Below are 18,620 nucleotides of genomic sequence, written 5' to 3'. Positions count from 1 at the left end.
TGAAATCACCCCCAACTAAAATTGGAAGCTGCTCGGACCCACGGATTCGAACAAGGTCCGCCGGAAACTCCGGTTTAAGCTCAGGCTGTGCAGCACCATATACCGCCACCAAAGCCCAGTTGAAACCATCGGCTTTATACCTGACTCGAAACTTAACCGCGAAGTCGCCCATCACTACACTTCGGACTTCTAGCGAATCGCATCTCACACCAAGCAAGATTCCACCCGATCTTCCTCGCGGAGGAAGACAATGTCAATCGAAATCAACACCGCCCGCAAGAGAGGTAAGAAACTGGGGCGCAAAGTTTTCTCGACCAGTTTCCGATAGAGCAATAAAATCTAAACGCTGCTCCAGAGATGCCTCAGCAAGAAACCTTCTTTTAGCCAAGTCTTTCAGAGCTCTGCTATTCCAAAAGATTCCTTTCATAATTCATCATGAAATTTTTTAGTAGTCCGAATCCTAGCACTCCTACGAACTGCAGAATCGGGATAAATCTTCCGTTTCCACTTGCGCTTTGGTTTACTAGGTTCTTCCCCCCGGTCCTCATAACCAGGCTCAGCGGTACTAACAACTGCGATGGCTCAAGATACTACCAAATTGTGTGACTTCACCAATACCAATAATAATGATTTCCTTAGCACTCCGATTGCTCCTCTTACCGATGCTGAATCTTGTGAAATCAATACTGCTTTGTTGAATCTTGTTATGAAAGATCAATTCGCCGGCCTTCCTAGTGAAGATGCCGCTACTCATCTGAATAGCTTCGTTGATTTATGTGATATGCAAAAGAAAAAAGATGTCAACAATGATGTCGTTAAATTGAAGCTATTTCCTTTTTCGCTTAGAGATCGTGCTAAAGCTTGGTTTTCGTCTTTGCCTAAAAATAGTATTGATTCATGGAACAAGTGCAAAGATGCTTTTATCTCTAAGTATTTCCCTCCCGCTAAGATCATCTCTCTTAGAAACGATATTATGAATTTTAGACAACTTGATCATGAACATGTTGCACAAGCTTGGGAGAGAATGAAATTAATGATACGTAATTGCCCTACTCACGGTTTGAATTTGTGGATGATTACACAAAAAAATTATGTCGGATTGAATTTTGCTTCTAGAAATCTTTTAGATTCGGCCGCGGGAGGCACTTTTATGGAAATCACTTTAGGAGATGCTACTAAACTCCTAGATAATATTGTGGTTAATTATTCTCAATGGCATACTGAAAGATCTTCTAATAAAAAAGTGCATGCGATAGAAGAAATCAATGTGTTGAGTGGAAGGATGGATGAACTTATGAAATTATTTGCCACTAAGAGTGTTTCTTCTGATCCTAATGATATGCCTTTGTCTACTTTGATTGAGAATAACAATGAATCTATGGATGTGAATTTTGTTGGTAGAAATAATTTTGGTAACAATGCTTATGGAGGGAATTTTAATCCTAGGCCATATCCTAGTAATCCTTCTAATAATTATGGGAATTCCTACAACAACTCTTATGGAAATTATAATAAGATGCCCTCTGAATTTGAGAATAGTGTTAAAGAGTTTATGAATTCACAAAAGAATTTTAATGCTTTGCTTGAAGAGAAATTGCTTAAAGTTGATGATTTGGCTAGAAACGTTGATAGAATTTCTCTTGAGATTGATTCTTTAAAGATTAGATCTATTCCTCCTAAGCATGATATCAATGAGTCTCTCAAAGCCATGAGAATTTCCATTGATGAGTGCAAGGAAAGAACCGCTAGGATGTGTGCTTCCAAGATGCCTTTATTAAAGCGTGTTCCTCCAATTCCTATGAAAATCAAGATGAAGATCTAAAAGTTATTGATGTGTCCCCTATTAAATCTTTGTTTTGCAATATGAATCTTGATGAAACTGAATATGATCTTCCTTTACCTAGAAGGCGTTCTAAAAATTCGGAGTATTTAGATCTTAATGATGAAATTGATGAAAGTGGGATTGAAAGAAATAAAAATCTAGATGTTGCTAAACCCACTATATTGGATTTCAAGGAATTTAATTATGAAAGTTGTTCTTTAATTGATTGTATTTCCTTGTTGCAATCCGTGCTAAATTCTTCACATGCGTATAGTCAAAATAAAGCCTTCACCGAACATATTGTTGATGCCTTGATGCAATCTTATGAAGAAAAACTTGAGTTAAAAGTTTCCATCCCTAGAAAACTCTATGATGAGTGGGAACCAACTATTAAAATTAAAATTAAAGATCATGAGTTTTATGCTTTGTGTGATTTGGGTGCTAGTGTCTCTTGTGGAGATCTATTTGATGTAATCTTCTTTTTGCGGTGTGTTTGTTGAGACCGATGAATTGTGGGTTTATGATCAAGTCTATCTATGAATAATATTTGAATCTTCTCTGAATTCTTTTATGTATGATTGGTTATCTTTGCAAGTCTCTTCGAATTATCCGTTTGGTTTGGCCAACTAGATTGGTAGTTCTTGCCATGGGAGAAGTGCTTAGCTTTGGGCTCGATCTTGCGGTGTCCTTTCCCAGTGACAGAAGGGGCAGCAAGGCACGTATTGCATCGTTGCCATCGAGGATAACAAGATGGGGTTTATTTCATATTGCATGAATTTATCTCTCTACATCATGTCATCTTGCTTAAGGCGTTACTCTGTTTTTAACTTAATACTCTAGATGCATGCTGGATAGCGGTCGATGAGTGGAGTAATAGTAGTAGATGCAGAATCGTTTCGGTCTACTTGTCACGCACGTGATGCCTATATACATGATCATGCCTAGATATTCTCATAACTATGCTCAATTCTGTCAATTGCTCAACAGTAATTTGTTCACCCACCGTAGAATAATTATGCTCTTGAGAGAAGCCACTAGTGAAACCTATGGCCACCGGGTCTATTCTCATCATATCAATCTCCATCATTTTAATCTTGCTTTGCTTTTTTACTTTGCCTTTACTTTTTACTTTGCATCTTTATACCAAAAATACCAAAAATATTATATCTATCAGATCTCACTCTCGTAAGTGACCGTGAAGGGATTGACAACCCCTAATCGCGTTGGTTGCGAGTAACTATCGTTTTGTGCAGGTACAAGGGACTTGAGCGTGGCCTCCTACTGGATTGATACCTTGGTTCTCAAAAACTGAGGGAAATACTTATGCTACTCTGCTGCATCATCCCTTCCTCTTCGGGGAAAACCAACGCAAGCTCAAGACGTAGCACCCGCCCAGTCGCCTCCATCTCAGATCCCCCCTGAAGGCCTTAATCATGTGTATCGATTAATTAATCAGAATTCCTCATGCAGGAAAACACGTGTGCATGAATATAATCTTCACTTTTCAAGTGTGTGCACGAATATGATGTCAACAGTGAGTCACCGACTCATCCCTTTATAGTTGTAGGATATACAAGCAGTGAGTGATGGAGCTAGAGAAAATTTTGCGTGGGTGGAGGGGGAAGACCGGAGGATAATCTAAGCTCTCCTAAAGAAAATTCCTTACTAATTTGGTTTAGGGTACCTGGGCACAGTTGCGCTGGCGCCATGTGGTGCACATATTTACCATGGTAGTTGGCTCGAGTCCGAAGGAATGCCTCTACTGATTCGTCATATCAACAAATTACTACAAGGAAACGCGTTGCACCGTTGTTTTTAGGCACCACCATTTCTTAGCGTTGTCATGGTGGTTCATATGAGAAATAATTCCTTGTGTAAGCAAAAGTTTCTATCTAGTCACTTGCTTGAGGAATGTAAGGCAAAGTAATTGAGGAATGAGGTACAAAGTTGAGCTACAATAAGAGGTCATGGAGTAATTAAATTAAGGACACATTAGCTAAGTACCACTTTGTCATCTCGTTGTTGTTGCAACCTATTCTAATAGCACCTTGAGCAACCGCTGGAAGCATTTTGTCTAATGATAATACAAATTTTGCTTGCTCTTGGTCATTCACTTGTTGCTTCAATCGATGCAATGTGAAAGAGTCTGGGTTATTTTTTTTTCTTCAATCAAGGTAATGTGAGGAACCATGTAGAATTTAATGATATTCCTACATTCCAAACAGATGTGACTTATAACTTTCCAATGCTTCTCTTGGGATTGAAGTAACATGTCCCAAGGTTGCTGCCAAAAATATTTGGTGTATTGTTGGCTTCTGCATCACTTTTTGGACCTCAAAACTAAAACTCATGTAGGATGACCGTAGGATCGATAAGTATGTCTAGATGGGGTGAATAGATTACTAAACACAATAATTGACTATTTTCCCAAGTTTTAATTTATTAGCATATTTTAAGATTTTCTAACAATCTATAAAACACTCTACAGATGCAAGTCTAGAGTAATAGGCAACGGAAATAAAAGACATGCAAGTGCACAATAAAAAGGCGAAGTTGAGAGAATCTTACATCCACTTTGATGGATGTTTTCAATCCATGATGGATCTAAGATCACAAGGATCTTGTTTGCTAGATTCCATAGAGGAACAAACCACAAAACGACACTCACCCACAAGGGGTCCACGAAGGAGTAATCCAACCTATTCAACTATATCTTACGCCCACAAAGGACTAACATCACTAAGGTAAATCTTCACAAAGTAGGCGATCTCCAGGCCGTTCAAACTTCTTGGCTTCTTCACAAACTTGAAGACTCCCAAGCACACCTAGTTGATCTAGGATGCGTGCACCCTCCAAAAGTGGCAAGATATAGCCTGCTCGGCAATGAATCCCTTGCTCTTGAGCTTCAAAAGATAATCTTCTCAACACGCAAACTATCTCAAGATTTGTGTATGGATTTGGAGTCACGCTGGGCATAAAATCTGATACCCGATTCTCGAATCCGAAAAACCTGAACACTATATCGGGTAGCAGTTTCAAAAATCGAAATTTTATTCAAGAAATTCTTGTTTGTATCAAATGTACCCGAACAACCTGAATTATCAGAATTAAGCAAGAATCCCATTAAAAAACTCTCTGGAAGGCCCAAACGGCCACAACTGACCCAAAATCCACCAACCTAGTTTCCTGGGTTTCAACCCTATTGCCCTGATCCCCGCTCACAACCGCCACAACCCACTGACACACCAACACCCCTATGCTTCCCGACTACTTGGCCCCCCTCTACCACCCGCCGCTCGTTGCAACTATGACACACTGGCACCACCTGCAGCGCTGCAACGCAAGGGTTGGAAGGAGGTTGATTCTCTTGATGCATGGAGGCTGGCGGGTTAGAAGGATAGTCCATCAATGAGGAGGCCTAGGGATGGTGGTTCGATTTTGCGAGTGAAAGAAATCACAAACACGAGCACAAGTGATGCCTCCCAGCTTTGAACTGAAAAGGTCCACAAAATCAAAACTAAACGTGTCCTCTAGAACTCCTGACCAAACACCAAGTCAACATTGAATCACAGAACCCTCTTTCTACCCATCACTACCCTCAAATGGAACTGGAAAGCAAAAAAAGACATACCAATCCTTACCACTGGCGAGATGAAGGAGCGGCGCACAACCAACCCACCATCGGACGGAGCGCCAAATCCTCCCCTACTCTTTTCTTTCCTGGCACTAGCATACAAGTGTTGCTGATGAAAGTTGGCAGGAAAGTGCTAACTGACCTTACCTTATTTCTAGGAGAAAGTGAAGGCTCATTGACGATGTAAGATATAAAGAATGAGGAGTCGATGCTTTGAGCTAGGGCTTTGGTTTCCTTCATAGCCAATTCCAATTCCCAATCATTTGCTGATGTGCGGACCCTGGGAATTTAGCTCCAAATCAAAGATGACTTTGCTTTGCTGCATTTCTTGGGTCGGGGCTTTACTTGATTTTGGAGAAAGAAAGGCCATATAGAATCCTATTTGCTTTGAGCGCCCCTATCCTATATTCTCCCCAACTATAATATGGAGAAAGACATGCTCGATATGAATTGGGACAAATAAGAAAGTCAAAAGAAGGAGGTAGGTCCATGGTTTCAAGTTGAGTAGTGAGTGGTTACTAAGGGGAGTCGGCAAAAACCTTTACTTGTTTGATTTCCTCCCAGAAAAAGGAGGGGCACAGATGATGTGGTTGGAGCCAAGAAAGATGCCATTCAATTAGGCACCGGGCGGCAAAGTTGAGAACAACAAAAATTCTTCCTTTTTGAAGGGATTGCAGGTCTTCTTAATCGTCTATTCGACACAAAATCCTTTTACTTGTGCCGATTCTTCTTGTATGAAAAGAATAAAAGTTTGTTTTTCTTTCGTGCTTCTCCTAGCGCAGGCAGTAGTTTGTTAGCATGTTTACCTTCCTAGTAAGGTCTGCTCATTTCATTCATTCTCATTCAAATATACTTCTAAGGCATGTGGATACAAAAATCCTTAACATAACAGAGCCCAAACAATAGGGCCCACTATCGATCTTACTTTTCATGAATAAAAGTTTGAATTGAATAAACAATCCTACTTTCATTCCAATCATTAAACAAGGGAAAAAGATCAAGGAATAAAACCTTCAAAGAAAACTAGTAACCAAATCCCTTGCGTTTGTTGAGCAAAAAAGAACAGTTCAACGAGAAGAATATATGAAGAGATTGGAATGTTTCAATCCCGGCTAAATATATAAGTGAAGAATGCACGTGAAGTATTAAAGGTACATTCGACCATGCCTCAACAATTTGGACAGAAAATGTAGTTGTTAGGTTAGGTTGGGATCCTGGGTAAAAACTGATGATATTTAATTTAGTAGATAAATTAACGCCTTAGATAGCGAGCAAATCAATGTATACCATAGAAACTGGATTATTATGGGCCATATTTGGCCTAATTTAGTTCATGCCATGACAATCTATATGGAAAGGGAAGTTTTTTTTTTGATGTTTTCCTGTTTAGAATAAATAAAAACAAAGATAAGTGTGATGAGCATGAATAAATGGTCATGTAGACCTTCTGTTTCACTGGAATTCATTGATTGCCCCGTCCTCATTTCCTGCCCTCTCTACTCGGGAATAATCCTTTCTTAACTCGTACATAAGTTTCAGGCATCGACAAGAGAGTTAGCAATCTCAACTCCTCCGATGCACTGGGCCCATGAGAAGCCCTCACACCGATTCACCAATTTGTAGTCGCGCCTGCGACAAAAACAAAGCACATTCCTGCTCCGTGCCTTTGCCGCCCGCCAACCCTCTCCCCCCTCCCTCGAGCCGAGCAGTTCTACAGAGGCGACATACGCAGCCGAAAAGGCCTCAAAACCCTATCAAAGGGACTCATCAGGACGAGGACCCAGTGAAAATCATGGACATGATATACAAAACTGAAGACCTAAATCCATTCCGAGAGCGCCAAACTTAAGAATTATTTTAAAGGTTATCGAGTGGTGTATATCGACCTTGGCTTAGCATGTGGACAAATCAGTCCATAGCACAAACACGATCATAGAACTAGCGGCAATTTTCATTTAAAAAATGCGTTGTGTATGCCCCGGTCAAAGACATGTAACCGGCCCATCATTACGCTCACCGGCGGGTGACCGCCTCCTCCGAGCCCAAACCGCCACCCCACGGCCCCGTGCACCGCGTCCACCAGCGCCCCCCTCACCGCCACCGGCCCCCCGCGCCCCCGTACGCGAGGCCCACCACGCACGATTAGCTTCCTAATCCCCCACTCCCCTTAATTAACCCGAGAAATTAGTAAAATCGAACCAAAAGGGAGAGGGCACCGTTATTTTTCTCGCCGTCCCCCCGACCCTCTTTTCTCTTTACACCCCTCTCTGCGCCTGTCCCCTCGCCATTCCATTCCATTCCTCCGCCCCCACCGCCATTTCGCCGATTCCGGCCGCCGCCTAGGGTTTCTCGCCGGCCCTCGTCGGTCCCCACCCGTGGCGCTTCCTGCTGCTCCATCCGGCGGCACGCGGCGTCCGGAGCAGGAGGCGGAGGAGGAGCAGGAGGAGGGAGGGCTGTGAGGCCGAGCTGGCGGCGGCGGAGGCGGAGTGGGCTGTCGGCGGGCGAGAGTTCGCGCGGGCGGAGGCTGCGGTGCGGGGTTTTATGAGGTGGTAGGAGGGCCGTGCGGTTGCGGTGTTGGAGTGGTGGCGGCGGCGGCGGCGGCTTATAGGTGGCAGCCATGTATTTCACTCGGCTCGATGACTCGCCCATGTTCAGGAAGCAGGTGAGCCAGCTTACTCCTCGGATCTCGATTTCAGGCCATTGGAGAGCCCCGCTTGGTGGCTGGGAAGGGCCGGGGGTGACTAGTTAGTGGGGAGCGACGAAAGCTTGCAGTTTCGGTTGTAGTGCTCGCCGCTGGTGGCTCCTGGATTGGGCTCCCTGTGATGGATTGGATCTGCCCTTGTTTCTGCGGCTGCACCGATGGGAATGGGTGGAGCAAGTCTGACCCCTCTCGCCGTAGCTTCGCCTCGAACCGTTCGAGATTGAAGCAGCTCTGTCTGTCTGTCTGGCTCTGTCTGTGGTAGCGATGTGCAGGTTTCCTGTCTGTCTGTCTGTTTTTTTGTTCTTTGATTGATTGATTGGCCTCACTGCTATATTTTTAATCTTAGCATGTGAGCAAAGGTTCCACCTGAGTTCCTAGGGACAATCGTATGGTATTCTCAGTCCATCCTGTTAGATGTTGGTTTTCTTTTGCCATGCGTCGTGTGCGTTGATTGGTCAAAGTTTGTTTTGATGCAACTGAGACAGCAATGCTTGCTTTTCTATGCAAGAATTTGGTTCGAACTACTGGTGTAGGGTATGTTTGCTATACACAACTGCTAGACTGTTTGATATTGTGTTGGTAGGATTGGTTGGTTCAGAGTTTTGGCTATTCGCCAAGCAACTCGACAGGCTTTATCTATGCAATTGTATGAGTAATAAATCTATAGTTATAAACAACTCAGCAAAAGGATGAGCTTTTGATGTGATACATGTGCTTTTATTACATTTTTTTGTGTGCTCCGCTGATTACAAATTGCTTTGCACCTAGGCTTTTTAATGGTTCTTTCTGGGTTTATACCAAAAGTGTCAACAGATTTTGTTTGATTGACGAACACTGTTTAAATTGTTTTTCCTTCAATAAATAGATGCAATCGCTTGAAGAAGGTGCTGATTTGCTGAGAGAGAGATGCTTGAAGTATCACAAAGGTTGCCGTAAGTACACGTAAGTGACCATTGCCATCTCATTTGAGCGGCATACGCCCCTTTATCCTCCCCATTTTATGCTTGCGTGCTGCAATGTGCTATCTAGGATTGAACTTGTTTACATTTTCCCTTTTATTTCAGTGAAGGGCTAGGCGAAGCATATGATGGAGATATTGCGTTCGCAAGTTCACTAGAAGCATTTGGAGGCGGTCACAATGATCCAATCAGTGTTGCCTTTGGAGGTTAGCAATATAGTTCTCATTCAAGTATATTTATGTACTGTTATAGTCACATTCACTCACTTTAATTTGGGCATTATTTTGTTTTCATGCTTGTTAAAACTGGATACTTCCTCCGGCTCTCGTTTAGGTGTTGTTTTAGATAGGATTCTGATACCAAGACGAGTTCATTAAAATTGCTTGTTTGCCATTGTACCCAAACTAATTCAATTGAGACGGATTTATACCACCAAAATATTTTCTAGGCTGGTTTGTAGGTAGTCAATTATTTATATGAACTTATCAATAGATTGCAGGGTTCAAGTACTAGATCTCGATTTTCAGCTACTGTTCATTTTACTTTTTCCTTGTTGCAACATCAGTTTGCATGGCGTCCATTTTTTTAAAGTCATTTACCTTGTCGGTTTGTTGTCGTTTATCTGCTTATTGGTTGTTGTATGCGCACATGGTGCCAGAGTAGTAGTAGGAGAAATACAATACTACTACTATCTCTAGTAAACCACTAGCACTAGTATGCCAGCGGTCAAGAATGCATTTTTAAGCAAGGAGTTCAAGGAAACTAAGGATGCACGCACGCATGCAAGTCTGTTAACTTTAGGGTTAAATGCTGCCATGTGACGCCTGAAATTCCTGAACGATAACCTTCTCATGGCCACTGTGTAAAACCCCCAGTAACAGCTAACTGAGAACTGAAGGGCGCTTTTGTCAATGAAAATGACAAGACATCATAACTTTCATTAGGTTTCATCAGCGCTGTAGTGTTTTTTCTTGTTGGTTTCCTAATTGGCCAGTTATGTATAAATTATGACATGTACCTCTGGTCCAGGACCCGTGATGACCAAATTTACAATTGCCTTGAGAGAAATTGGAACATACAAGGAAGTTTTGCGCTCCCAGGTAGACATTTGTATGTACATATATTGCACGTGCATCCATTTGCTTAGCTTCAGGTTTAGGTGGTCTAACTTCTTGCATACTGTTCTGATAGGTTGAACATATGCTAAATGACAAGCTGCTGCAGTTTGTGGACATGGATTTGCATGATGTGAAGGTATTTGCACAATTTTCTTCTAACATCTTATTTGTAAATTTCACATTGGGTTTGGACCTGCCATTAAATTTGATAACTTCTGATCAGGATGCCCGGAAGCGTTTTGACAAGGCTAGCCTTCTGTACGACCAGGTAATGCTGTTTTGAGCTCATTTCGAAGTTACAATATTAAATATGTCTTCAAGGTGATTCTGAAGCTCGTATCATATGGGTTCAATCTTGAGGCAGCAATAACAAAGTTCAATATATTGGCTTACTGTGAACAAAATGATAGAGCTATATATTCTCCCATTTTTGTTTTGGTATTTGTTTACTCTGTTCCCGTCAACCTGCCAATATGATAACCAACTTTCATTATAATCAGAAGGATTGCCAATATGATAACCAACTTTCACTAAAATCAGAAGGATTCGGTTTGCCATAATGTGTAGATGCTATTTCTGTGTTATGTTTCTGTCTACTGACTCCTAGTTGCTAAAATAGTGGCCCATGATAAAAATTAATCTAGGATAAGCAGAATCTGTCGTTTGCTGCATGGGAATAATTTTACTGCACCGTGACACCAATATGACAGCTTTATTCCATTTCTTCTGTTGATCGGCATGCTATCATTTGCGGTTGCTGATGCATTTTTGACAAAAGTCGAGTTCATTTTTAAAAAGGGCCTCGCTGACTGATTTGTCTTCTCACCCAGGCTCGTGAGAGGTATTTATCCTTGAAGAAAGGAACAAGGACAGACATAGCAACTGCAGTTGAGGATGTAAGTTCCTTTCCTTATTTGACATTATCGAACTTCTGTTAGAAGCCATGATCACTAACTGGCTGTGACGTTACCAGGAGCTCCACAGCGCCAGATCTTCATTTGAGCAAGCTCGTTTCAACCTGGTAGGTGTAATGCTTCCCTGTATCTCTATTCACTGTCCTGTTTTCTGTAATTATATATTTGCATGCCTTTTGTTTGTCTTATCTACAGGTGACTGCGCTTTCAAACATTGAGGCTAAGAAAAGATTTGAATTTTTGGAGGCTGTTAGTGGGACAATGGATGCACATCTTCGTTATTTCAAACAAGTATTGGCTTGTCATTATTTGCATTCTGACATTTCTTGGTTATGCACAAATGATATTCAAACTTCATCTGCTGTTTTTTTTTCAGGGATATGAATTACTCCATCAGATGGAACCGTATATCAATCAAGTAACTATTTAACCGTGACTTTCTATTTTTCTTTTTTTTGTAGTGCTACATGTGAATGTTCCGTGCTAGTTTATGTAGTTGAAGTAATACATATGTACTAGTTAGTGGATATGCAAAAAATCTCTTCCACCGATGCGCCATTTGTTATAAACTTATAATCTTGCATGTTATCTGCACATTCAACAACAACAACAACAAAGCCTTTTACTCCCAAACAAGTTGGGGTAAGCTACAAACCCATAAGACCTCGAAACCAACTCAAGGTTCTGGCATGTGGACAGCTAGCTTCCACGCACCCCTGTCCATGGCTACTTCTTTGGTGATATTCCAGTCCTTCAGATCTCTCTTAACGGACTCCTCCCATGTCAAGTTTGGTCTACCCCGACCTCTCTTGACATTGCCCGCATGCCTTAACTGTCTGCTATGCAATGGCGCTTCTCGAGGCCTGCGTTGTATATGCCCAAACCATCTCAAACGATGTTGGACAAACCTCTCTTCAATCATTGCTACCCCAATTCTTTTATCACGTATATCCTCATGCCGGACCTGATCCTTTCTTGTGTGGCCACATATCCATCTCAACATACACATCTCTGATATACCTAATTGTTGGACATGTCACCTTTTAGGTGGGCAACATTCAATGCCATACACCATCGTAGGTCGAATCGCCGTCCTATAGAACCTGCCTTTTAGCTTTTGTGGCATTCTCTTGTCACAAAGGATGCCAGAAGCTTGGCGCCACTTCATCCATCCAATTTTGATTTGATGTCTCACATCTTCATCGATATTACCATCCTTCTGCAACATTGACCGCAAATATCAGAAGGTGTCCTTCTGAGGTACCACTTGCCCACCGAGGCTAACCTCCTCCTCGTGCCTAATAATACTGAAACCGCACCTCATGTTCTCAATTTTAGTTCTATATAAGCCTAAAACCTTTTGATTCCAAAAAGTTTGTCTCCACAACTCTAACTTTCTATTAACCCTTGTCCAACTGTCGTCGACTAGCACCACATCATCATCCGCAAAGAGCACACACCATGGGATATCTCCTTGTATATCCCTTGTGACCTCATCCATCACCAACGCAAAAAGATAAGGGCTCAAAGCCGACCCTTGGTGTAGTCCTATTTTATTGGAAAGTCATCAGTGTCGCCATCACTTGTTCAAATACTTGTCACAACATTATGGTACATGTCCTTGTTGAGGGTAATGTACTTTCTGTTTCTCCAAGGCCCAACACATGACATTCCGCGTTTATCTTATCGTAGGCCTTCTTCAAGTCAATGAACACCATATGCATGCCCTTTTGCTCCCTGTATCTTTCCATAAGTTGTCGTACCAAGAAAATTGCTTCCATGGTCAACCTCCCAGGCATGAAACCAAACTGATTTTTGGTCACGCTTCTCATTCTTCTTAACCCGTGCTCAATGTCTCTCCCATAGCTTCATTGTATGGCTCATCAACTTAATTCCACGGTAATTAGTGCAACTTCGAACGCCTCCCTTGTTCTTGAAGATTGGTACTAATTTACTCCGCATCCATTCTTCGGGCATCTTGTTTGCCCAAAAAGTGAGGTTGAAAAGCTTAGTTAGCCATATTATCGCTGTCTCCGAGGCCTCTCCGCACCTTGATGGGGATACAATCAGGGCCCATCGCCTTGCCTCATTTCATCCTTTTTAAAGCCTCCCTGACCTCAGACTCCTGGATTCGTCGCACAAAATGCCTTCAAGAAATTGACATCTTATGACCTTCAACCCCTGCAATTAAGTGTTAGATGGTCCGATTTCAAATAGTTATTGCAAAATTGTTGTGTCATTTGGTCATGGCAATTGCAGTGAAAATCACCTCCAAGATTAGGTGTCAGATAGTCCAGTACCAGTTGCTTCATTTCTAAATTAATTTGTCATTTAATTGTGCAAATTGCACAGTGGAAACCACCTGCTGAGACCATTATTTAATGATTCAATGAAGTACAGTGCAACGTTTGGTTACTCAATCCACCAATTCTTCGCATAGCTGCCTGTGCCTGCTTGCTTTTTCCTGGTAACAAATGTTTGTTTTAACACACCATGGATTCTCCTTTTGCAGGTTCTTGCTTATGCACAGCAATCAAGAGAAAGGTCCAACTACGAGCAAGCTGCTCTTGTAGAGAGGATGCAAGAGTTCAAAAGGCAGATTGACCGGGAAAGTCGGTGGTCGCCAAACGGGATGACTGATTCCCCCAATGGTGATGGAATACAAGCAATTGGTCGAAGTTCACATAAGATGATTGAAGCCGTCATGCAGTCAGCTTCAAAGGGAAAGGTAGCACATTCTGGTTGACTTGAAATTTGGATTCATGCTTGTAGGAAGGTGTTCATTCAGTAAATGCATGTGATGTTCAAAAGTGTGTACTTATTTTCAGGTTCAGACTATTCGGCAAGGCTATCTCTCAAAGCGTTCTTCGAATTTGAGAGGCGACTGGAAAAGGAGGTTCTTTGTCCTTGATAATCGAGGAATGTTGTATTATTACCGCAAGCAAAATAGTAGACCATCCGTAAGTTCCCGTAACACCTACTCAATTTGGCATGATATTATAGAAATGCTTTGGGTTTGTTTCAGTTCACACCATTCCGTTAATTTTTTCCTGTTTTTGATTTTACAGAGTGGTTATTCTAACCAACGAAGTAACACTCCCACTGAGCATGGCTCTGGGCTGCTTAGCAGATGGTTCTCATCTCATTACCATGGCGGTGTGCATGATGAGAAATCTGTAGCACGACATACAGTAAACCTGCTAACATCAACCATTAAAGTTGACGCAGATCAATCAGATCTAAGGTTCTGTTTCAGAATAATTTCGCCCACAAAAAACTACACACTGCAGGTATTCAGCCTAACCAGAAACTTGTTGTCTGTATTTGTCATTTAGGCCAGCAAAGAAAGGAATGACACTATTGAGTTTTTAATAGATGCCAAGTTTCTTGTTGTCTATTTAGTAGTGACATGCACCTATTCTTGGGCAGGCAGAGAGTGCGATGGATCAGATGGATTGGATTGAAAAGATCACTGGTGTCATTGCTTCTTTGTTAAGCTCCCAATCCCCTGAACGGGTCAGTGCTGAATGACTTTTGTGCAATTATTTACATATCCAGATTTGATTTTCTTAACACTAATACAATTTGTTCCAGCGTCTACTGTTGAGCCCTAAGGGCAGTGGGCATCATCGAACAAACAGCGAAAGTAGTTCTTTCAGTAGCTCAACAGAACTTGACCATTCCATGAGTGAAGATTTTATGATGGAAAAGAACTCAGGAAGTGGGTACTTTGAGCACTCCAGAGTCACACAACACCACCGAACCAGCATGAGACCTGACAAGCCAATTGAATTGCTTAGGAAGGTGGTTGGCAATGATGTTTGTGCTGATTGTGGTGCCGCAGAGCCTGATTGGGCATCCCTAAACCTCGGAGTCCTTGTATGCATAGAATGTTCTGGTGTACACCGAAATCTTGGTGTGCATATATCTAAGGTGAACAGGCAATATTCTTGACAGTTTCAACTCAAAATCCTTACATTTAAAATGTATATATATTGTTTGTTTCGCGTTCAGTATATTAAGGTGTAGGAACAATTGAATGATAGTTGTGTGTCCCATTTGTTTCTTCATTTGAAACGAGAACCTGAGATGCAAATACTGCATCTTTGACAGGAAAACTAAGGTATTTTGGGATGCAATGTGTTTATACTTCATGCACAAAATTTGAAATAGTTTAGTTCTTTCAGACAACATTCACCAACCCTTTTTTGTAAAATCATGTCATTTTAGATTTGGTATTTTGCAAGTCATAGCATGAATTCATCATTAATGTGATTAGCAGGCTGCGCTTTAATTGTTGAAAGATAAATTAGGAGAACATTACCTAAAGAGTACCTTGTATTGGCAGGTAAGGTCTCTGACACTTGATGTCAGGGTGTGGGAGCCATCTGTAATCAATCTCTTCCAGTCTTTAGGCAACACATTTGCCAACACTATCTGGGAAGAAATGTTGACTTCGTCAAGCAGTTTCGATCATGGTGATACTTCGAGGTAAATCGATGCTGTTTGCAACTATACAAAATTCTGTGAAGTCCCTATTGTTGTAGTATCATGCTAACTGGCAAGTTTTACTGTTTTGTAGAGCTGATGAAATTGAGAACACACCAGATAACTTGGCTGTCAGAAAGCCTAAACAATCGGATCCTATCTCTCTGAAAGAGAAATTTATTCATGCCAAGGTACTTTATGTTTCCCTATTCTTTCAGTGTATTCTACTTTTGAGCAAACCATTGGTGATCACTAATAAGCAGAATGCAATTTCAAGAATCACGTGCGAGTTAGTGGTAGGCAACATTCAATGAATAGACCACATTGGGTTTACAGAGTGCATAATGGAGAGTGGATTTTTGGAACCCGGGTGTATTGGAGGACCTTATTTTAAATACTCTGAAAATCACATTTAAGGCTTCAAAAAATTCTGAAAAAAATTCTACGTGATCATATGGATGTATATTACAAATGTGTAAAGTTTGATGATGAGATAAGTAAATATGTGACCTATACAAAAATGACAAAATGGTGATTTCCAAATAGTGAATAATGCATGCACTGTTCATCTTTCCAAAATCATGATTTTGTCATTTTTGTGTAGCTCACATGGTTACTTATTTCAGCATCAAAATTTACACGTGTAATATACATTCATATAAACATGCTGATTTGTTTTCAGAATTTTTTGAAACTTTAAAATAACATTTTGGCACAGTTCAAAAAATAGGGCTCCAATGCACCCGGGTTCCAAAGTGACTTTTTGGTGCATAACGGTTCTTTTAAACAAAAAGAGGAACTATGGATATCTGCAACAGACCACCTCATCTGTATCTAAAAGGCTGCCATTTGATATTTTTGTGAGATTTATAGTGAGAAAATAAATGGATGCAAACTGTATCTTGCATGAGATACAGCCTCCACATGCAAATCAAGAGCATTAGATACATCTTTAAGTGTGTGAGAATATTTCATTTTCTACAATATGTGGTTTTAGGGAAACTGGGAGTGAGAAGGTAGAGAACTAGAGAACATGGTAGGTGAACTTGGTGAGAATGAGATTAAAGGCCCGCCAAAAAAAAAGAATGAGATTAAAGTCTCACGTGTTGCATGAATCTGTGCCAAGACAACAATATTAGTCCTATTCATTGTTGATGTGAAAGATATAAGAGATAATTTCATTTATAATATGCCTAGTGATGTTCAGTTGCTGATGATTATTGTTTCTTAAATATTCCAGTATGCTGAGAAAGATTTTGTACGAAAACATAGTATGGATGAGACTCAGCTAGCGCAACAGATGTGGGATCACGTAAGTTCAAACAACAAGATGGAGGTGTACAGTCTGATAGTGCGATCGAACGCGGATGTAAATCTAACTTATGGGCAGACATCATTTAATTCGGCTTTGACTCTTGGAAAAGCGCTTCTCTTACAAGAGCAACCGTCTTCGCCGTCAAATGGTAGTTTTGATTGTGGCACACATGAGAAGATATCTCCCAGGGGTTCTCTTTCTCCTGCGAGCACAAGCGCACGAACAGATGAATTGGATGGCTGCGCTGAGGGCTTATCTTTGCTTCATCTGGCCTGCCGGGTCGCGGATATAGGCATGGTTGAGCTGCTCCTGCAGTATGGAGCCAGTGTGAATTCCACAGATTCTAGAGGCCGAACACCGCTTCATCACAGCATTTTGAAAGGAAGGCGTGTGCATGCCAAGCTGCTCCTCTCCAGGTATACTTATAATGCTTATAATATAGGAATGTGCTTATTTTATACACTTTACATCTCGGTGCTACCAGTATGTGTGGATGCTATAACTCGCTTGAATCTCCATGCAGGGGTGCTGATTCGCAGGCGACAGACCGTGAAGGTAGAACGGCATTGCAGTACGCCATCGACAGCGGAACCATCGACGACGAAGAGATTCTTGTTTTGTTAGAAGACCCCAGGTAGATAGATGATCCAGTAGCTAGACCTTGGGTTGAGCAGAGTACGGCTGCCGTGCTCTGATCTGATGTGCCTTCTCCTGCTCGACGGGCACAGCTCCAAGCTCGCCTCGCCTCGCCGATCAATGACCCCAGCTCGTGTCACAAGAACAGTAATATAGCTAGTGTTCCAGGGAGCCAGGGGACCCCTCCCCTGCCCCCCCCCCCCCCCCCCCCCCCCACCCCGTTCCAGCGTGAGATACCCCCCTATCCCTATGTATTGTGGTTTTGCCGGGTTTTTGTTTGCAAGCGGATGATGATAGACGAAGCTGTAAAAGTTTGTACATGGCGCCGGACCCAGAGTGCCCGGCCCGGCCCGGATCCGATGATGATGACGATGTGTGTACATAGTGATACCCATGTGTGGCATGAATGTGATTTAAGCAGAGCATTGGACATTGGTGGTTTTGGCCCAGGGTGGTTCGGAACAAAACAAGCAAGTTTCTGACCCTGCACATACTCTTCCCGTCCCGAAACCACCAGCAGCAGCAGCAGCGGCTACAAGGCCGGTCTGATCTCATTTCCCCGAGGCCGAAAGGCTCTACAAGAACTTGAATGCTGGCAGCTCGGCTCACGCCGCTCCTGCTTGTGACGAACTTCCTCTGTTGCCGAGCAGTGCGAGCAGGAGGGGACTCACAAATGTGTGTGGCGTACGACTACGCCGCTGACGCATCCAATCATAGCTTTCTACGAAGGCGGGGCAGCGGCCTTTCGCTGTGCGGCGACAGCGCGTGAGATGACGCTGTCAAGCTACATGCACGTCCGTGGCCGGCCGGCTGGCCGCTCTGCTAGCTGCGGCCCGGCCCGGCCGGCGCCCTGCCCACGGCTACAGGATTCAGACTGGCGCTCCGGCCGAGACGATCGGCGCAGGAGCCGTCGCGCATCAGCGACAGGGAGCCTGCCACGGGCGCGCAAATGTCAATGCCGGGCAGGAAACTGCTCGCCGTCGGTGGGCGGCGAGGTTTGGTTTGGTTGGTCACTTGTGCGGCCGTGCCGCGC

At 42.5% G+C, this 18,620-nt stretch overlaps 1 protein-coding gene across 1 annotated transcript; it reads left to right on the top strand.

Moving 5' to 3' along the window:
- The first annotated feature begins 7,670 nt into the window (after positions 1-7,670).
- LOC125510003 (ADP-ribosylation factor GTPase-activating protein AGD3) lies at positions 7,671-18,019 on the top strand. Its single transcript, XM_048675085.2, has 19 exons — positions 7,671-8,118; positions 9,023-9,099; positions 9,222-9,322; positions 10,146-10,216; positions 10,308-10,370; positions 10,458-10,502; positions 11,065-11,130; positions 11,208-11,255; positions 11,344-11,439; positions 11,525-11,566; positions 13,661-13,876; positions 13,977-14,108; positions 14,217-14,438; positions 14,578-14,664; positions 14,743-15,081; positions 15,497-15,639; positions 15,731-15,827; positions 16,877-17,367; positions 17,475-18,019. Exons 1-19 carry the CDS (start codon positions 8,074-8,076, stop codon positions 17,587-17,589), a joined length of 2,496 nt encoding a protein of 831 aa, XP_048531042.1. The 5' UTR covers positions 7,671-8,073; the 3' UTR covers positions 17,590-18,019.
- Positions 18,020-18,620: the final 601 nt, after the last annotated feature.

The sequence above is a fragment of the Triticum urartu genome, chromosome 5A (genome assembly GCF_056163025.1).
Source record: "Triticum urartu cultivar PI428250 chromosome 5A, HENAU_Tu73, whole genome shotgun sequence".
NCBI classification, from domain to species: domain Eukaryota; kingdom Viridiplantae; phylum Streptophyta; class Magnoliopsida; order Poales; family Poaceae; genus Triticum; species Triticum urartu.
The sequence above is the reverse complement of the archived record's forward strand: the minus strand, read 5'-3'. Positions and strand labels throughout refer to the sequence as shown.

Excerpts from the sequence above, each read along its gene's own strand:
- LOC125510003 (XM_048675085.2), top strand. The coding sequence starts at position 8,074 with ATGTATTTCACTCGGCTCGATGACTCGCCCATGTTCAGGAAGCAG. Across the intron at positions 8,119-9,022 it reads CGCCCATGTTCAGGAAGCAG|ATGCAATCGCTTGAAGAAGG; the intron begins GTGAGCCAGCTT and ends TTCAATAAATAG. Across the intron at positions 15,640-15,730 it reads GATCATGGTGATACTTCGAG|AGCTGATGAAATTGAGAACA; the intron begins GTAAATCGATGC and ends ACTGTTTTGTAG.